General features: G+C 31.6%; 3 protein-coding genes across 4 annotated transcripts; all 3 read right to left on the reverse strand.

The window, feature by feature from the left end:
• Positions 1-749: 749 nt before the first annotated feature.
• LOC107017215 lies at positions 750-2,037 on the reverse strand. Its single transcript, XM_015217486.1, has 2 exons — positions 1,498-2,037; positions 750-1,296 (listed from the first exon to the last, which is right to left on the reverse strand). Exons 1-2 carry the CDS (start codon positions 1,936-1,938, stop codon positions 793-795), a joined length of 945 nt encoding a protein of 314 aa, XP_015072972.1. The 5' UTR covers positions 1,939-2,037; the 3' UTR covers positions 750-792.
• Positions 2,038-8,330: 6,293 nt separating this feature from the next.
• On the reverse strand, positions 8,331-13,004 carry LOC107018102. 2 transcript variants are annotated; one of them, XM_027916277.1, is made up of 3 exons: positions 11,277-13,004; positions 8,709-9,333; positions 8,331-8,473 (listed from the first exon to the last, which is right to left on the reverse strand). In XM_027916277.1, the coding sequence occupies exons 1-3, from the start codon at positions 11,844-11,846 to the stop codon at positions 8,448-8,450; spliced, it is 1,221 nt and encodes a 406-aa protein (XP_027772078.1). In that variant the 5' UTR covers positions 11,847-13,004; the 3' UTR covers positions 8,331-8,447. The 2 variants fall into 2 exon arrangements, with proteins under 2 accessions (XP_027772078.1, XP_015073969.1); XM_015218483.2 differs by having other exon boundaries at positions 8,331-9,333; positions 11,277-12,540.
• Positions 13,005-13,187: 183 nt separating this feature from the next.
• On the reverse strand, positions 13,188-18,548 carry LOC107018103. Its single transcript, XM_015218484.2, has 11 exons — positions 18,090-18,548; positions 16,584-16,675; positions 16,247-16,440; positions 15,524-15,563; positions 15,299-15,380; positions 15,115-15,192; positions 14,903-15,028; positions 14,155-14,276; positions 13,896-13,935; positions 13,714-13,788; positions 13,188-13,484 (listed from the first exon to the last, which is right to left on the reverse strand). The coding sequence occupies exons 1-11, from the start codon at positions 18,392-18,394 to the stop codon at positions 13,328-13,330; spliced, it is 1,311 nt and encodes a 436-aa protein (XP_015073970.1). The 5' UTR covers positions 18,395-18,548; the 3' UTR covers positions 13,188-13,327.
• Positions 18,549-20,152: the final 1,604 nt, after the last annotated feature.

A 20,152-nucleotide genomic window follows, 5' to 3' on the forward strand; every position in this document is an offset into this window, starting at 1 on the left:
ACTTTAATTAAATTCACATGATTCTTATCACTTTAATTAAATTCACATCATTCTTATCTGGAAAAAAAAGAAGAGAAAAAGATATAGTTATTTGAATGGGCAATTTGCTGTTTTAATACAATATATCCAGCAATGATTTTTTTTTCTTTTAACAGGTAAAGTAGCTTTATTCATTTCAATAAAAAAAAATCTTAAATTAATTTCTTAATTTGGTTCAAAAATTGACGATTAGATATGTAGAAAAATCAAAACCTGGATAAAATAAAATTGTATGGAACTTGGGATTTAAAAATCTACACATATTTGGGTTTTTAGTGTTAATTTACTCCTATATTCATTCAAATAAAAAGGCTCTAAATATACGAGAATCGTGATTAATTATTTAAAAATGACTCTTAATTGTAATTGATTGTAAATTTACGAAATTATACTTATATAATTTAATATTTAATGATCCGGGAAAATATTTGAATTCATTTTTCCGGGTGACATGATTTACAAGTCATATTAATGTGACATAATTGAAGTAATTTTGAATTTCGATTTATTACTCCTCAATCAAAGTAAAAGATGAAAAAAAGAATGGCGGACTAAAATTAAATCAAGAAATTTTCAAAAGCAAATTATTTAACTCAACGGAGAAAAGTTACATTAGATATATTATTATTGAATTCAATAGTAAACTTTTTTTTTCTCTTTAATCAAATCAACTTTATAATAATAACAAATCGAATAGGTAAAAAATACAATTAAGCAAAATATACATGTATGCATCATCTTTAATTTCTTTTTCTATTGTGTGAATACATTAAGCAATGAAACTCTAGCATTAATTAAACTCCTAAACACTTTCTCCCCACAATTTTCAATCCCACAAATACAATCTTCCAATTCATGCATTTTTTTAGTCACAATTTTCACCTCTTCATCTCCTTTATTTTTTCTCAACAAATTCTCCAATTCCATTTCTACAAATTCCACAATTCCTTCATTTTCTTTCAATTTTTTTGTCTTCTTTCCTAATCCAATCCATGAACATGATGGTTTTGCATATGCCATTGATACTCCAAGTCCATTAAAAAGTGCAATTGAAACTAATTGTGTTACTTCTATTATGTCTTTCATCACTTCTGCTAACTCTGCATCTCCATCTGGTATTGGTATAGTTTGTTCAGGTATAATATATTTCCCTATACATTGTACATTCAACGCAAGTTTATCCATTTCCTTAGCCATTTTTCTCAATGCTTTCGCGTATGAAGCAATTTTAGATTCATCTTTACGCCTCACCGCTACCTGTTGAAACATAACATAATTAAATATCAATAACTAAAATGCAAAGGCGCGGACAATAGTATTTAAAAAATAGTCATTTGTGAAATTTGAATTATTCAAAAATATGATCGAAAAGTCTATTTTATTATATTTAAGTTTTCGGCCAGAAGGACGAGTAACATATTGCGATATGATATAATTAAGTAAATAAAATTATCGTACCTGAGCTGCTAAATGTTCTTCCTTGAAAGTGAGTATCAACGTCTGGAAGATTCCATAAACGTCGACGAAGTGAAGGAAATCATCTAGAAGCTTCTCGACCAAATCGGAATGTCCGTTTAAGGATTCACGTGTTTGTGGAAGAAGAAGCAGATCATCGAGAGATTCATGAACAATTTTGAGTTGATTGAGGCCATCACAAATCCAATTTGAAGTTCGATTTTGGGGCTTAAAAGCCCATGATTTGAGCTCGTTTAAATCATCTTTGAGCTGAGAAATTAATGGATGAGATCGACATGGCAGACTAGCAGATCGAACATGGAAGGATTTTTTGAGTTTATTTGAGTGATTTGGGTGATTTGGGAAAGAAAGAGATCTGCGAAAATTAGCCACCATTCGAGGAGCCATTGTTATCGATTTTGATAGTGTTTTTTCTTTTCCCATTTTTTGTACAGAAAAGGGGGAAAATTTGTGAGGAGTTGGACAGTTGAGAAGTGTTTATAAAGGAGACAAAACAAGTGGATCTAAATATTTATTAATTGAGTAAGGTGCAAAATAATAATAGTACTAGTAGTATATATTAACTCGACTTTATTGACGCTTTTGGAAATAATTTTTCTACTTTTCATAAGTTTTGATATAAGTTTAATTTAAATTTAATAGTTTTTACTTAAATAAATATATTAAAATATTTATTAAATATGTATAAATATATAGTTTAAAACTTAATTAACTATCAATATTTGAACGAGCCATAAAGTTAAAATTTTGATTTCTCCTCGAGTCACTACGTATTTGTCATTCTTGTCTATTTTGTTTATGGGCAAATTTGTAACTATTTTTCATAATTGTGGAGAAAAATTGATCATCCTACAAATTAAATAAATAAGAGATATGTGATACGAAAGCAAGATTGATCTAATAACTGTTGAGATATTATTAAATAATAAAAATGTATTCTCACTAACAATTTAAACTTCTAGATAAGATGATCACACACTTTAACATGATATCAGAGTAGATAAAAGTCTTGAAATCGAATCTCACTGCCACCCAAATTGAAAATAATTTTCACCTTCAATAATAACGACTACTTGAACAGATTTAATTATTTCGTATGACTTATAGTTAGAGAATAAAGATATATTTGAAATAATTTTATAACGGTAAAAATATATATTTTTGAACCCAATTATAAACTATAAGCCATGCGAAATAATCATTTATACATTGACATTATTACTATTTGGTGAGTTAATATTAGGTAGATGTAAAATGATGGAGTAGTAATATTTTTATGATCATGTAATTATTTTTTACTTTTTTTTAATACGTATAACTGAGTTAATTAAAGAGCATAAAAGAGGGAATAAATCCAGCTGTTTTTGGGGAAGCCAAAAAAAAGGCAAAATCCCGTTACTAAAGGTGGCTAAGAGGATGATGATCTGTATTTATGTAATTCACAGGTTATACTGGTTTTCCTGTTCTGTTGGAGCCTACACACCACGTGCCCCTCACACCCTGTCTGTCCTTTTTTCGTTTTTCAAAAATTATCTCAAACTAGTAATCTCGATCTATATATATTTGAGTAAGTTACATATTGTTAAATTACGATAATTTTATTATACATCGTTAATATTAGATATGAATCTATATATTTAAAAGTAACAATCTTCGTTGCTTACACTTACACATGAAATTTCAATCGAATGTAGTATAACATATTATATGTGTGCAAATACTTGTTTTGTTATTTTAAAAAAATATAGCGATTCTTGATAAATATTCTTTTTTTTTTACAGAAAATAGACAAATTATACTACTTCAATTCTTATAATTTAATTTTGCTAAATGCCCAAGAGTTAGTTCTTTCTTTCTAAATATAGAATTATTAGATGAAGAGCCCATGACTTTTGTTGGTGTTAGCGCAAACAAGTCAAATTAATTTACAGTATGACATTCTTGTATTATTCTACCACTTGTCTAATATATTTTTTTTCGTTGGTATAATACTCCTATTTCAGTATTTTCTGTTTTCGTTTGATGCATTATTGTTATTTTGTTACCAGTAAGATATATGTATACTGCCCATAAATACAGCTATTATATTTCTTTGTCCTGACATATTTTGGCATTATAATTTGAACAATAAGACTATCATAGATTTTATTTTTTATTTTCAAAGTGATGATTATTTGAAGCTGAATTTTGACAGAGAGATTATTTGCGTTTATTTACAAACGATGTTCATTAAATATGTTATTTTTGTAATTTTAAATTATTTGCGTAAGTTTTTCAATCTATGGCCTCTTGTACTTTGTGTGAAATTTGTTCCACTAATTTGTTGCAAATATAAGCATCAAGATGCTATTCTGAAAAAATCAAAATATTATTATCATAATAAAAAGGAAAAATCTACGAGAAAAACTTGTCATTAATCACACAAATTGTTTATAAGTAAAAAATGTCTCGTTGCAAACCAAGTTGCTCAAAGAAAAACCTTACTATAAGTTCAAAATTAATGTATGAGTTGTTTTATCGAAGATCGAAAAAGACGTCGATTTAACGTGTTGAATTAATTATAATAATGCGGTGAAATTGATTGCAAAATTTAAAGTATAGACTCCTAGACTTAAGTCACTTAACTAACCTCACGTGTCCCTATAGAACGCGTACCCGCAATCAAAGGAAATTAAGCTAACATGATCAATAATTATATAAATTTCGGTTGTTTTAATTTATTTAATCTATTTTATCTTGATATAAATTTTAAAGTAAAACAATCTCGTAATTTTAGACAGTTAAAGTTATGTCAAATGTATCAAAATAATTTTTGATCTCGTGATTTTTGAACATGTGAAAAATTAAACTAAAAAGTTGCTAAAAGGGAAAAAGTCTATATTTGTAAAAACTACTATAAAGAAAAGTAGATCAAACAAATAAAAACGAATGAGGTACTTATGTTTAGCTGGATTAGCGCACGACTTAACTTTATCATCGTAGAGTGTTGAGTGTGAATTTTTGAAAATTCGACAATCTTTTGTGGAGATTTTATATTTGTATTTGACAAATAATAAATTATCTCGAGAACTCAGCAATAAAACAATTACTTGACAACAAACTTTAAAATTATAAATCAATGCAAGAAATATTGTTAATGAAAATTTATATATAGCTAATTCCATTTGTTGGTAACTTTGGAGTAGTTGTTGCTATATTTGTTTTCTATTAGCACTTCAAATTTAGTAATTATCTTATGAAACTTATTGAGTATATAACAAAATTAAAAGTTTTAATAATTACGTTAAAAGTAACAGAAAATTGTCTATCATTTCTAGTATATTATAAGTAAAGTAATTAAAAAAACTTTTTTTCCTAGACGGAAATTTGGTTCTTACGCGTATAATTTACAGCTAAGAATAAGTATTGTCAATATATGAATTTATGTCTATTTATTCACATTATTGGTTCCCATGCAATAACAGAGGACGTTGCATGCAACATGCACTTTAATAATTGAGTTAGGTACGTAGGAAACACCTCTATTTTCATTATTGTTCTTTTCTCTATTGGTTGCGTAATATTTTCATTTCGATTCATTTGTTATTGTAATTCGTTTGATATGTATTATTTGAGTTAAAGGTCTTTCGATAATAATTTTTACGTAAAAAATAAAATATTTTATATATTTTATTTCTTATACTCGTATAGAATTACACTGGATTATTATTATAAATTTCCTTTCTTGTAACCATGCACAAAGTAATAAAGTTTTTTGGGATCCAAAAATAGCATAGTATCGTAAATATATAAAATCAAAGAGCGTACGTAAAAGTCAATGAAATCTCATACTTTTAGAAGTTCTTCATATTTTCCCTTCGTTTGTACGTAGCCTGATCTTTTACTTCTTTTGTAAGCATCTTCATTTATGTATAATAATGTATTTGTCACATTTTGTTTTATGAATGCGAAATTAATTAATTTTTAAGTTAAATTAAATTAGATAAATTCAATATTTCAAATTAAATATACTCAAAACTTATACGATAAGTTTAATCCTTTTCATATTAATTACACGATGTGAAATTCATCTTTAATTGTTGATCAAAATAGTACAGTATTTTGATTTTCAATAAGCAAATGTGACAAGTAAAAGTGAACAGAAAAACAATATATATACGAATAAAATCACAAAAATCTAAAGTTTATACCTATATTGTACATATATATGTTGGTGATAAATAATAAAGTTCTTGATAACATAAATTATTCCGAACATCATTATCACAAAAAATAATTATAGTGTGTTTGGTACGTGAAGTCATGCATGAATTGCACAATTCCCTCGATTGATCAGTCCAATATAATGACGGTTGCAGGAAGATCTTTTTATGATATTATGGGATTATGTTAATGTTCAAGTTGAGGCAATTAATGCCACTAATTCTATCTTGTTTAATTAATTAGCTTAATTAATTAACTTATGTAGATTTAAGTGGAAAGAATCAGAATAAGGACAACCTGTAAAATCATACACTTTAAAACCTTTTTCTAATGGATCGATCATATACTCATAGAAGATCCATGGAATTAATGAGGAATATTATCTCGCTTTTTGAAGTTAAACTATATGAATTTTGATTAATAATATTTTATGAACACGGCGATAACTAAACAAATATTACAAAGCTCGGCTGTCAATGTTGGCTAGTAAGGCCACATCTATTAAATGCACACATGGTGGATCACCCTGCCTATATACATACATATATAAGCGATAATAATATAGTTATCGTTAAAAGTAAAATATACTATCACTGGATGTATTTATATATAAACGATAATAATATAGTTATCGTTAAAAGAAAAATATACTATCACTGAATGTATTTTTATTAAGATATTTCAATATTTGGTTTACAATTAGATGTTTAGAATCTAGTTTTTGTGTTGTAATAAGAAAAATTCTCTCTCAATGTAGAAAAACTAATTACGCTAAGAATAAATTAAAACAAAAAAATTCACTAATTATTATTTAATTTCTAAAAAAAAACAAAAGAACATTTATATATTTTTAGCAAACATGACAACTAACTAAAATTAAAAGGAATATATACAACCTATTTTTAGGAATAAAATAAAATATCTCCATTTATAATCAGTTGTTAAATGTTGACCTTGAAATAACTGAAGAGCCATATCGTCAATGAATAATCAAAGTTTTGGACATGCTTGGTTAGTTGTTTGGTTTGCATTATGCATGCCTCAAATCCAATAAAATTCTAAAAGAATTATTATTTTTACGATGACTACAACGACAATAATAATATATGTTAGTATAGTTTTAATTTTATAAGTGAAATATGAAGATCAATAAATTGTACGTAAATATTATTTTTATTTTTGTGTGATTGAAAGACTGTTTTTGGTGGACGATTTTAGTGGTTTGTGGTTAATTCATTGTTTTCTTTAACTATGAATTATTTGATTAATCACGTTTTTATTTCTCTCATTTTTACTTAGTTTATGAATAATGAACGTGCGAATTACTTGGTTACATTACTTTATATTCTTCTCGAAATTCTTTACACTCTGGATTAGTTTAATTATTTCTCTTTTTCAAAATTATTATGGAGATACTTTTGAATTTTGAGCCAGTCTTTATTTACTTGGAATATTAAGGAATTCTTACATTTATATTATTTTCAGTTATTTCATTATTTCATGGTTCCGTTGTTATTATTTTTTTATTCTAAACGTATTTATACTGTTTTTCTTATTAATTGACATGTGTTTTTTTATTATCATATTTTTATATTTCGTAAATTTATAAGTTGATTTGCTACACTTAAAACAATATTATTTCAAAACAACCTCTTTATCTCATAAAGCTTACTTATATTTTATACTCTCAAAACCTCACTGATGAAATTACACGTCGAGTCTATTATTTTTATGCACTTTTCGACATTATTGTGAACCATAACTCGAAGAAAGGTAGTTGGAATTTGTTCTACTTTTGAAGATAAGAGTATTAGCTGGCAGCCTACCTGAAACGTGGTAGGCAAAATAAATTATTTTCTTTTACAAAGTTAATTAATATACTAGTAAAGAATAATACAAGATTTAAGTGAGCAATAATAATGATAGTAAAGAAAAATTTAATCTACATTACGAGACCAATAAATTATAATAACAACGATAGATGAGTATAATTCAAATTTTAAGAAAAAGAATATAAAGAAGTGCAACATTTTTTCTTTCACATGATTAATTAGGAAGTTTGGAATGTTAATCGTGTCGATTTCAAGGCAATCCTACATGTCTGAAGTTAGGTTTGGCAATTTAAATTTTCTCCTAAGCCTAACATTAGGTGTTAAATATGAAGTTTAAACAATATGTCAAACTTCAAATTATTTTGTCTACCCATATCTATGAAGTTTATAACATTAGACTTGAATTTTTAAAATCAATATCGCAAAATCTAAAGTTAATTCTGAAACGATTAAATATTTCCGGTTATGCATTAAATGGTGGTCCATAGTTGTATTCACTATACATGTACTTGCCCATATTTTTCAAGGGAGTTGAATCCTTAACTCCAAATTGTAGGCTACTAGTCCTTAGCGGGCCTTCAAATGATTGGTCCAAATCAAATAATTATAAGCTTTTGGATTTAAGACCCAAAACAAATTACTATGAATTTAGTAGCTTTATACATTGAACAAATCTATTGATGTTAACATGCAATTTCAAGAAATAATAAATCAAAGAGAGTTGCTCGGACGATAAGCACACCCCTGATGCATCCCACACAACAAAATATCGCAGCTCCATTGAGGTACAAAAACCAGGAAACTTTTCTCCATTTCTCTAAATTTCTTTCTCCATAAAGCTACAATACTACTTAGTATCCATGAGATATTCAACAACAAAAAAAGACCTGTATTTGTCTACAGAAAATCGAAGGTTTTGTTTCCTGAAATAGAAAAAAAAACCTGTAAATGTACGTAGAAAAAACTGCGTGGGAGGCTAGAAAACTATACATAGTTTACTAAACTATAATGGGTTTGGTGATAAACCCAATCGACAAATTTGAGACACTGGAGGAGCCTCCCAATAAGCAGTTTTTTTCATTAATTCTGCGAAATCTTTCACACACTGCTCCATTTTTAGATTTTCAAGTCGTTGTCTTGCTGCAGCCAGTTTATTACCTGCCACTTGGTCGAATATTTTCTCCCAACCACTCTCCCACTCGGCATGGGCATCACAGAGCTGAAGGGTGTTATTGGTCCAGTCAGTCCAGCTCCATCCTCTGTACAGTTTATTCATCATGAGCCCAACACAGTGGTGAGTGCATGGAGGTGTGCAAGGCCGGCACTTGGCACCACTTAATGGGCCTGGACTAGAAAGTGCTGCTACTGGAACACCAAAACGGGGTGGTGGAAAATCATAGCTACGATCTGATACAACACAAAACGGGAGGCGCTTAGAGATGTAGGGAACTCTGTGAATAGTGAGTTGGGCCTTGAATGCGCCCTCAGAGTTGAGGAGATGGTATCTGGCTGCATCCAACTCAGGAATCAAAGAGAGCCGTGAAAGAGCAACTACAGAAGTGTTATAGTCACCAAGGCCAAAGCGATCATTTAAGCCACCGTAGGATGAACCAGAAGGGACTAAATAGGCGCCGGGAATGAAGTCCTCGGATGATAATGGCGAGTTCCAGTATCCATCAACTCGGGTACGGATTATCCAATCGTAAGTGAAGTTGTTCTTGTGCTGGTACGCTTGAATCATCGTCAAGCAGCCCTCAACAAGGTTGAAATATTGCAGCAGGCCCTGCCATACAGAATCATAAGATTTAGGTTTCAATTTTGGGAATTATAAAAAAGCTAGTGTATGTTATTAGCGTTCCAGCCTAGGGGCCTTGTACTCTTGTAGTGCCAAAGCATTATGAGAGCTGTTGTCATTAATAAAGATAAGTTCCTGCATGGAACTATACTCACAAAAGTTTCTATTACTAGTTGATTTAACTTGAATTCATTTAGTAAAGCTACCATCTTTGATGTATTAGTAAATAAATTCAGCCCACTTGAGAGTGCTAAATGTACTTTTTTTCTCTTAAAAATATGCTTATCTTTCTTCAATATAAAAACAACAACTACAATATATCCAGTGTAATCCCACACGTAAGGTCTGGAGAGGGTAGAGTATGATCAGATCTTGCCTCTGCCTCATGAGATAGAGGTTGTTTCCGATTGACAAAATAAACTATGTACCAACCAGTGGATAGGCGGGAATGATTTCAACATATTTGGTATTTCTCTCAGCATTCATTTTTTATGAGATTTTAACTACTCTAGGAAACTTTCAACCATCGATCTTCATTTTATAAGATTCCAAACATTTTTCCACCTTGGACAGTAAACGCCATGCAGAGACAAGTCTAACTTGTAGTAGTGGGGCTGTCCTTTCTAAATGTATTTTTCTTTCTTTTGATGAACTATACAGATGCATATATAGCAGCAGTAGTGGATACGATCAGCTTACATCCCATTTGTAAGAGCTAAAGAAAAACACCCATCGACTTTAACCTTTGAATTCATGTCTGCAATATGAGATAAGTGCTAATGCACAAGAATTAAAGAATCTAGCGTAGTATCTCACAATGACAACATAGCAATTCAAGTCCAACCATTGTGGTCCTGCTTTGCATGCTGGAATTACTTACTCGAATTAGGTGAAGGTATAAATGTTGGACTCGTAAACAACATATTAAATGTCAAGCTTACTTAATTATAATGTTTCAACTACCATTAATCTGGACCAGCGTACTTTTCAATGGAAAAAACTAATGAATTGGTAGAACTTTCAATAATGCTCCTTGAGAATAATTTCATTTTTTTTCCAATTTAACAGTTCCCCTTCTAAAGTAACTTAACCGGGATTATGTCATCAACTTCTTGAACATTTTCATATTTCTTCCTCACAAACCTGTGACGCTTTTAGCTTAGACCCCACAGAATTGATGAAGTCCCTGAGAAGGTAAAACGGATTTTACCTAAACTACCTACCTTACATAGTATACGTTTTCTCTTCCATCTCTTCACTTCAGAAGATATGAGGTGCGGTCACTGCATAACTGCAAACTTCCTCTCACCAATGCTTGTTATATAAATTTTAATAACCGCAGTGTTTGGGCCAGTGTATACTAACCTCAACTAATAGGTATCGGATTTCATCAGTTCATATATATCTCACTCTCAGCAACATCTCAATACCAAATTTGTAGAGGTCAGCTATATGAATCAATGTACTTATAACTCTTATTCATCAAAAGTTCAGAACTTTGGTATTGGTCGTCAACCTACTGTAATTTTTTTTATATGTAAATCTTCTTGTTATTTGAACACAGTCGAAGTTACATTTCACCAAATTAAACCAAACGAAACACCAGAACAAGTCGATGTCGACTGCTAACTAATATGAGCCACTAGCTACAAACACCATTAACAACCTTCCAAAATTGGAAATTGCTTACAATTAATACACCATTAATATCTAAAGTATTTGTGTATGATCCTAAAGAACAAAACATTTATGCCACATCACATTCTCCTTTTAGAATTTTGTTTCATTAAACCTCAAACACTAGTTAAGCTAACAACAACAACAACATATCATATATAATCGAGTCTACGCAAACCTTACTCCTATATCTCGATTAAGCTAAGCTTAAAATAAATACATATATGAACAAAAACAAAAAAAAAAGATGATACCTGAATACCATTAGGTGAGCCACGAGCACTGAGAACTCGGACCTGAAACTCAGTCTCTTTAATGGTTTTAGGCTTGAAAATTTTAATGGCGGAAATTCGAGGAGCAGTTTTTAACAAGGAAAGCTTGTATGCATTAGAATCCAACGGACTATGAAGATACAGATCAGAATTCGGATACTCTTTCAGAATTTTCTGGATTATAGAAGGCCCAGTTAGTTCAAACCTACGAGCTCCACCCACTATGCACACAGCAATTCTAGACCGGTTCAACTCCTCCTTCGTTACCGATCGATTAAAAAAACCCGGCGGAAACAGAGGCTCAGACCGATCTAAGCCGGTTTTCTTCTCCGTTTGATTCGAAAAAACCGGCGGATGTGAAGGAGAAGGAGGAAGAGGGGCGTTATTGTTGAAAAGAGAGTTAAGAGGGGTAAAAGTGGAAAAAGTGTTACTGGCTATGGCGGAAATGGAGGAAAGAGAAAAGTAAAAAAAGAGAGAAAGTAGAGGAAGAATCAAGAGTAAAAGCTTCCAATGAAGATCTGAAGAAACCCATTTTGAACATTTATTCATCATTTTTGAAATCCTTTGTTTGAGATCTCTGGTTTCAGTTCTTCTTCCATAAATGGTAAAACAAAAAAATTGAATCTTCTTCTTCTGCAACTGGTGCTGCTTCCCAATGCTACTGCTCGTATTCTACAAATTACAAAAACTGTAGCTTGTCCGCCATGCACGGCCAAATGAAGAAATTTGAACTTTTTCTACGGCTAATTTAGTACAAATTTGGCTGAAAATCATCCATGAACGTTCTTTTTTCTTTTCTTTTTTTTTTTTTTGATTATTATCACAATGTGATAATGATGAATCTCGATTGTGAAAAACGAAAAAACTAAAGCAAGAAAAGAATATGAATATTTTATTTTACATGTATATAAACTATAGTAGTTTACTATAATAAATTAGTAATTAATAAGTAACTTAGAGAAAAATTAGTACTATTGCATTTACTTGAGAGGGAATAAATAAACGAAATGCAGATGGATGAGTAATTAATTATGGAAATCGAGGAGGAATAAAAAGAGGGAATAAAGGTTTAAAAAGTGAAAATATGTAAAGTAGATCTAGCAATTGACATATATTCTCTACTTGACTAATTTCTTATTTTGTTAATTTAAATGTTTGTATTTGTTAATCTCAATAAAGACGACACAAGTCATTGCTTATGACAAATTATATTTATTTGACCAAACAATATATAATATAAATATTAATCCTATTCATAAAATTTTACATCGGCTCTGCTGCCACATGTTATTTTTATGAAAGAAGTTTTACCTTTTCAGGTTTGATATCTGAATTGAGATATAGCTTGTTTCAAATTCAAATATTGGGAGGGTCTATTTTGGGGAGGTATTTCAAGTAATATTTTAATTAATTTTATCTAGTTTTATTTATAATTTTGATCATTTTATTAATATGTTGAGTTCAATTAAACACGTAGTAAACATGATATATCCATCCACGTAGAAAGAATACAAATAAACCCATATTTAAAAGATGAAAGCTCATCGACCTATTAATTTTTATAAACATTTGGTAACATTAATAAGGCGGTTCTAAAAAGTAATGTAGTTTATTTCAAATGAACTAGAGCCACCAACTTTATTTATTGATAGATGCTTAACTTACAATCTTAATTAGTTCTAGCTTAATTTATTTTGTTTACACTCTAGAGTTGGTCTTTCAAAAATAGGCCCATGTTTATAACTATTATTACTATCTTAATACAATACCATATAATATGATATATTATGACAACATTAATTTACTTTTTCATCCTTAATTAACGATTTCAGACATAAAATTCCGAGAATGAAGTCATATATGGTAGAGAATGTTTTAAACCCAATGCAAATATGATTTAAATCTCTAAAAGAATGAACTAAATGAATAGGCAAAGTATGTTTTGTCACATTGAGAGTTGACAATTACAATCAAAATCTGAAAATTTGCCAACTACCATCAACATCAACCTTGTTTGAGAACAAACCAACTTGTCATTGTGACAAGGTGGGAGGCAACTCATCTTCTGGAGGCAGAGATGGACCAAAATCCATTGATGGGAACACACCGGGCGGTCTGTCTCGAGGTTGGATTGACAATAACTGGGATGAATTGCCTACAACATCTGCCCATCCATAGTGAGGTTCAGCCCTATGAATAATACAAGTAAAAACATGTTAGTTTAATATCGTAAAAACTATTCATGAATGAGTTTAACTTCTATACGCTAACAACACACACAAATAGAGACATGTAACTATCTGTAGTAAGTGGAACAAGTTATTTGAAAAATAAGATGGGCAACGTGCTGTAACTGTACTGATAATGTCCATGTTATAAGTTAAATCCTACAGCCTACTAACACTAAACTATGACTTACTCGTAGTAAGTTCCTTCATCCACAACGATGTCCCAACTTTCACCTGTCGTGCTCTTTCCGTACTTGTGCACTTTGCTGATTCATGGAAACAACATTATTTATAAGTTTCTTAAGTGTAAAAGTGCATGGAAATGGACATCTAACAAGCTGAATTTTAGTTCATATTCATAATTGTGACATACCCATTTCCGAAGTGCTCCTCTCCCCATGTCCTAGACCATCCTGGATAATTAGGAAAAGGAAACTAAGAAGAGAATTGGATGATTGGTTAACTTAAAACTCAAAATAAGAGACACGGTAATACATATTATGATAGTTAGGGAATTTCTTTTCACAGCTTAGCTGTCACCAGGAAAAACTTGTAATTGGTTTTTGTGTTTTAGCACCTAAGTCCTTTTGGAACGTAAAGATGTAATTCAATTAAATAGAAGGTAGACATACTATCACCAACGGGTGACACATGCCAAGTCTCTCCTTGCCGCGAACCAATTCCAGCGAAAAATTTCTCTTCCCACTTGTCTCCCCATTTTGTTCCAAGCTCAGTTTCTGCCCACTTATCTGTCCTGAGAAAAGGAGCATGAAACGATAAGCAATATAAACCACCTTGTCAGCAACTCAAGACAGGTTTTGACAAACTTTCACCCCTTTAACAATGCCGTTTACCAATTCAACAAAAGTCAGAAACAAGCAATTATAATAATGTCATGAAAAGGAGAGAGTAAAATAAGATGTTTAACAAACCCTCATACTTAAAGCGATGTTGTTGATATCAGTCAAGTTTCTATTGTATGAGATTACAATTCTAGAGGCCAGTTAGGACATATAATGACCAAAGTCAAGATTATCTCACCATTAAATTCTAGAACTTGATTTATTTCCAATAACTAGTGCAGTAGCAAAAGTTCAGCATAAACACAGAGGTTTTACTGCAAGTGTGAACCCAAAGCAGATCGTTGCAGTTCTAGTTTATTACTATGTCTTGGATGAACGTATTCTAAAGCTTTTTTGCTTGTTCAGGTGACATAGCATAACAGCATTTAAAGGCAAAAACAGGTCGTGGGACTTCAAAGTGCCAAGAGTTTAGTGGTAAAGCACTATCAATAGTTACCAAAGTGTCCACCAGAGCTCCACTATATCAAGAGGGCCAGAGTCTGATGCTAAATTACTAACACAACAAATAGGTATGTACCATTTAAGAACAGATCCTCTTCCATCATAATGTTCTCCCCATTTCTCCCACCACGATTGTTCGTTTAATCTGCCATACTTGTGTGCCCCTTTCTCTGTCCAACCCTTTGCATCATACTTTTCCCACCTGCATATGAAATATCAATGCTTAATATCTTATTGTGTATGTATTCATGACCATGTAAACTAATTATTCCCCTCAAAATCTCTTACCAATTTTCATACCACCCAGCGTTCTCAGTGCCTGATTTTGCTTGTTTTTGTGCACTCCGTTCAATCCTAGCAAGATTACTGTAGATTGAAAAAGCAGCATAATTATTTTAATAATTTTCCCGGAGCAGCAAAGCAATACTCAACAGGTATATTATTACAAAATCTAAGAGAACATATATATAACCTCCATTCATCTTGGTGAAGAACTTCCCGCCATGTTTCCCACCATGCGTCCCCTTCAACATTTTTCCCGGATTTCTCAACACCTGTTAATTATACAAAGGGAAAACTTGACGCTTCATGAAGTACAAAATAAAGAATGACCATGGAATCATTAAAAACCATGGTAAGATAGAAAATTTAAACCAAATGCAGCAAGGTTATACATATTTAAAGTAAAAAGTCATACCGAGTTCTTTGTATCCAGTCCAATCACTTTTCTCCCACCACTGTCAAGGAGATCAACAAATCCAATTAAAAGCATCCACCTGGGATGGTACTTGATAAGGTTATAAAATAATGTCTACAATGAAACTTGGGTTCCAATATTTCTTCAACAACAGTTTGTTAAAGAGGATGCAAGAACTTACTTGCGGTACTTTATCCATCAGAATAAGGTATTCACGGTTAACCAATAAACCTTTTAATAGTCTGTCATATTATTATCCCATCATTCCCAGACTCCAATAAAAAAAGTACATTGTGTTCAAGTTTAGGACATAAAGTTAATTTTCTGATTAATAAACATTCCCCATATTCTAGACACTTATCACTGGCTCAACAGTCCACAAGCCTAGCCAGAGAAAAACATGTGCATTCAAAACCAGCAAAGAAAATTGATTCATGTGATGACTAGACATGAAAAAGTTCTTGCTATTCTCCTTTAGCTCTAAGCCTCTACTTCTTGTGCTTGTGTCATCAATGTAGTTAAGACATTACAGTTCTGTGTTAAGGTTTTAGCTTCATACTCTTGAGATTGCACATCAGGTAAATATTAATTTATGCAAAAAAAGTGAGATGTCCGTCCTTGGAAAAGGTGATCCCACATAATAGGTTTTAGAGTATAATTTTTCAATACAATCTTCAAGATCCACAACAACACAACCATACACAAGATTAAGAACATGCGTACCGTTTCTTTCCATTCTAAGGTACCATCACTGCTCTGACCACCCATCCTTGTCCATCGGCATCGGTATCCATTGTCACCAAGGTCTTCCCCACTCTCCCGATACCATGTACTGCCGTCCTCGTTTACTCCAGTTTCATTGACATTATCATTTAGCATACTGATGCCCCAATCTTTCTCATTAGCAATGCCCGTGTCTATAGAAAGGAAGGGTGATAAACGAAATTATCATCAGGTGTCATAAAGCAATTACAAATGTAATGCGACTAGAGCAATTATCAATATTATCTGAAAAGAGAAACACTCTTATAAAAACCAAAAAGGAAGGAGCCATAACTACCTCGTTTTGGTGGAGAATCACGGGACTTAGGGCCTGAACTTCTTGGGGTGCATCGGGAAAAGAATTTTTCTTGCTTTGAAACAAATCTAGACCTGCGTAAAGAAAAGTTGATGAAAATTACAAAAAAAAAAACAGCTACTTCCAATCAAGTATGAAGGACACACAACATGGAAAGATGGAGTCTGTAAACCATGAAGATATTCGAGATACTAGAAAGTCAAACACTACTTTGGAGTCACATCAAGATTATCAGGCCTATAATGAAGGGTTTGTTATTGGCCATCCAACAACTATAAGTAGCATAAACAGAGGAAGTGATACTAACAAAATGCAGAAATTTTTTTAACAATAGGATAACTCTTATTTTTCTTCATGCCTTGACAATAACATGAAGATACATCCAAATCAATTGTGAAATTCATAGTATGAAATGAAACAAACAGATTTTATCTAATTACTTCCGCATTACTTCTTAGATAACTAGAATATCCCAGAAACTCGTAAAAGTTGCAACTTTAGCTCTTTTAACTAGTCTAACTAACCTTGAGTGCAGTTAACCATGTATTAATTCGACGCAATAGAATCTATTACTTTGAGTAAAATTGTTCAATATCTTCGCAAGTGGACATAGCAATATCCGACTAAGAGCTCAAAATAACCTCAGTATAATCCTATACAGATTGGTATCCAGATTGCTAAAAGCAACATATTTGAAAGGGGTTCAGGTGTTGATAAACAATATGATACAAAATTCTCTTTTGTATCAGAATCGGAAAGAACAAAACATACAATTCTCTACACCATATCAATGACAGAAAGAAAATATTTTTTTTTTGTTTTCATTTAAGCTAATCATAATGTCTGTCCAAACAAACCCATGTGATGTCGCATCAGCTTCTGCCAAATAGCATCTAAAGTTAATTTCTTTCATATATAAATATCACATTACTTCTAAAGCATCCTAAAAACCTAATAAAGGAGGTGACTTTAGCTCTTAGAATAATAAGAAAATTACTACTAATCAATCTCCAACCTTGAAGTGATTCAGCTTAGTCATGGATAATGATTTACTTTGAATATGACATTGTTTGACAATTTTGCAAGTGGACATAACAATACACACTAACTAACTCAAAAGAGCCTTTTTATAAGTTCAACAACCACAGGATGTGGTGTAGCGATGGGCTGCTCCTCCTTTAACTAGAGTTATCGGCTAAAATCTTTGGTTGGGAGCTTTCATCAATGGAATCCGGATTAGTTTGGCTACAATGTGGTTACTAGATACCGGATGGGAAACCCAAAAAAATAAAATATTCAATAACCAAACAAGCACCACCCTTTTCGGGTCACCTATATGAATCCTCAATATCCATTTTGCTAAATTTGCCTCATTTAATTATATTAGTCATTCATGGTTCAAAAAGTATTTCTTACAATTCAACCACCCATTCCTGTTATTATGAAGATTGATTGCAAGAAATGTAGTGCAAATAAAAATTGACTTACTGAGGAGATGCAAAGGGCATTGGGGAAGAAGCTTGAGTTCTCATATAATTAGCAGTGATCTTCTTAGAATCGAACCTTCCATCATCACCTTTATCAACGCCATTCCCAGAAGCACTACCACCTCTAATTGGCATCACAGAATCTGAACAACAACATTGTATACTGAAGAAACCTCCGGTACTACTCCTCTTCTTCCTTCGAAATTCTACAAAACCATTAGGTAATGTAGGAAACACCTCAACTGTGGGCAGCTTAGCCGCCCCTATGGGCGCTGTGAATCCTCTGGAAGAAGCCGAAGCCGCCATTATTGCTCAAAAGAATGCCATTGGAGGTAGAAGAATGTGTTGATAAAGCCCTAGAAGTGAGTGAAGTTCAGATGGAGATTCAGAGAAACAGAAAAAGAGTTTAGTGTGGTGAATTAAAAAAAAAAAAAGAAATCAAATAAGATTAGAAGAGAAAAATTAGGAGAATTTTTAGGTACTTATAGATAAAATTAGTTTGACGGTAAAGGGACCAAAAAGTAAGATTGGATAAAATAAAAGGATGATTTCGAGAAATGTTGACTCACTAATTTGTGATTGGGTCCACTTACTTGTGATTTGCATCCATTGTGCCACAATGGATTTGCCACGTGTCCCTAAATAGTGACTATGGGACCCACCTTCCCAGTTCCCTATTACCCCAAAAATAGCAAGTACAAAATATGATTCACCAATTATATTAACCTGTTATATGTAATGTATGTAAATATAATGCTTGCTTTCTTTTGAAAATGACTTGTTATACTGATGATGAAGATATCTAATGGGATCTAACTAATTTTAATTTACTCTGTGTAAATAGGGATACATTCATCTTACCTAATCTTGGATGGTAAGGTGTATTTAAGGTTACTTTGTGTTTCGTTTATTGAAATAAAGAACAATTTTGTGGATTAATATACATATGGTTTACCAAATAATGGCGTCACTTTTTTTAAAAAAAAATTCGTCATGCCATTTATGTATTAGTCACTAAATATTCACTAGAACCAAGATGACCTGATTAAGAAATGTAACAATTTGCCTATGAGTTGGTGGAACTAAAAATAGTAAAGACAAGAAAAATGATCCCTTTGATATTGTCTCCACTAGTTCAAGCAATTAAATAAGCTATTGCATGTGGGAAATCGCAAAGTATAATATGGTAACCAAATTATGGCAGGCAGAAATAGCGTAATACAATTATTTGAACTGTCAGTTCCTCTGTCTCTTTTAACAAATCTAATCAAGCAACATATTATCAGTAATTAAGGTGTGATTTCAGTGATCAATGAAACAAGATGTGTAGATTAAGACATTTCTTTAGTGAAGACGAAATAAATATATGAGTAGGTGAGTTGATCTATTATTTACCAAAGTTTTAGCAGACAACAAAAGCAAATCAATGATTTAAACTTCAATTAGCATGGGATATTTGAAATTATTATATACCTATGCGGGAGAGAAGTAACATAGAGGTAATGCAAACATCGATCACCATGCATATATATTCAAGTCATCTACGTTTGCTTAACAATTTGTACAAGGTAATCCCATCCTGATTCTTTTTTAAATAAATAACTGATTTGAGTTTGGTTTCAATGTGATATTAAAATAATGGATCATATATATTGAAATTTTAATTCATTTGATCATGAATTTTGAAAATTATCTTTACAATATTTTCAAATTCCCCAAAAACCAGTCTGTAAAATTTCAGTTCCGTCCACAAAACTTTAACTCGAATTTCAAGTTTCAAACTTCAAAGAGCTTATAGTAGCCTATTATGACAATGTTCACATCTCAGATGGTACATACTCCAACTTACTTCTTATGTTATCACGTTTATTCTAGCCTATTGTCATTAAAAGAAAGTCTAAAAATTTTGAGGGGAAGAAAGTATTACTTGGTGCAACAAAATTAATGAGGCTGAAGAAAAGGAAAAATCATTTAACCATAGGAATCACTGGTAGAACCATATCCTGCTCACCACATGTCGAGAGGAAAGTGTCTGATGACATGGCATAAGGTACAATGCTGACG

Source organism: Solanum pennellii, chromosome 4, assembly GCF_001406875.1.
Source record: "Solanum pennellii chromosome 4, SPENNV200".
Classification (NCBI taxonomy): Eukaryota; Viridiplantae; Streptophyta; class Magnoliopsida; order Solanales; family Solanaceae; genus Solanum; species Solanum pennellii.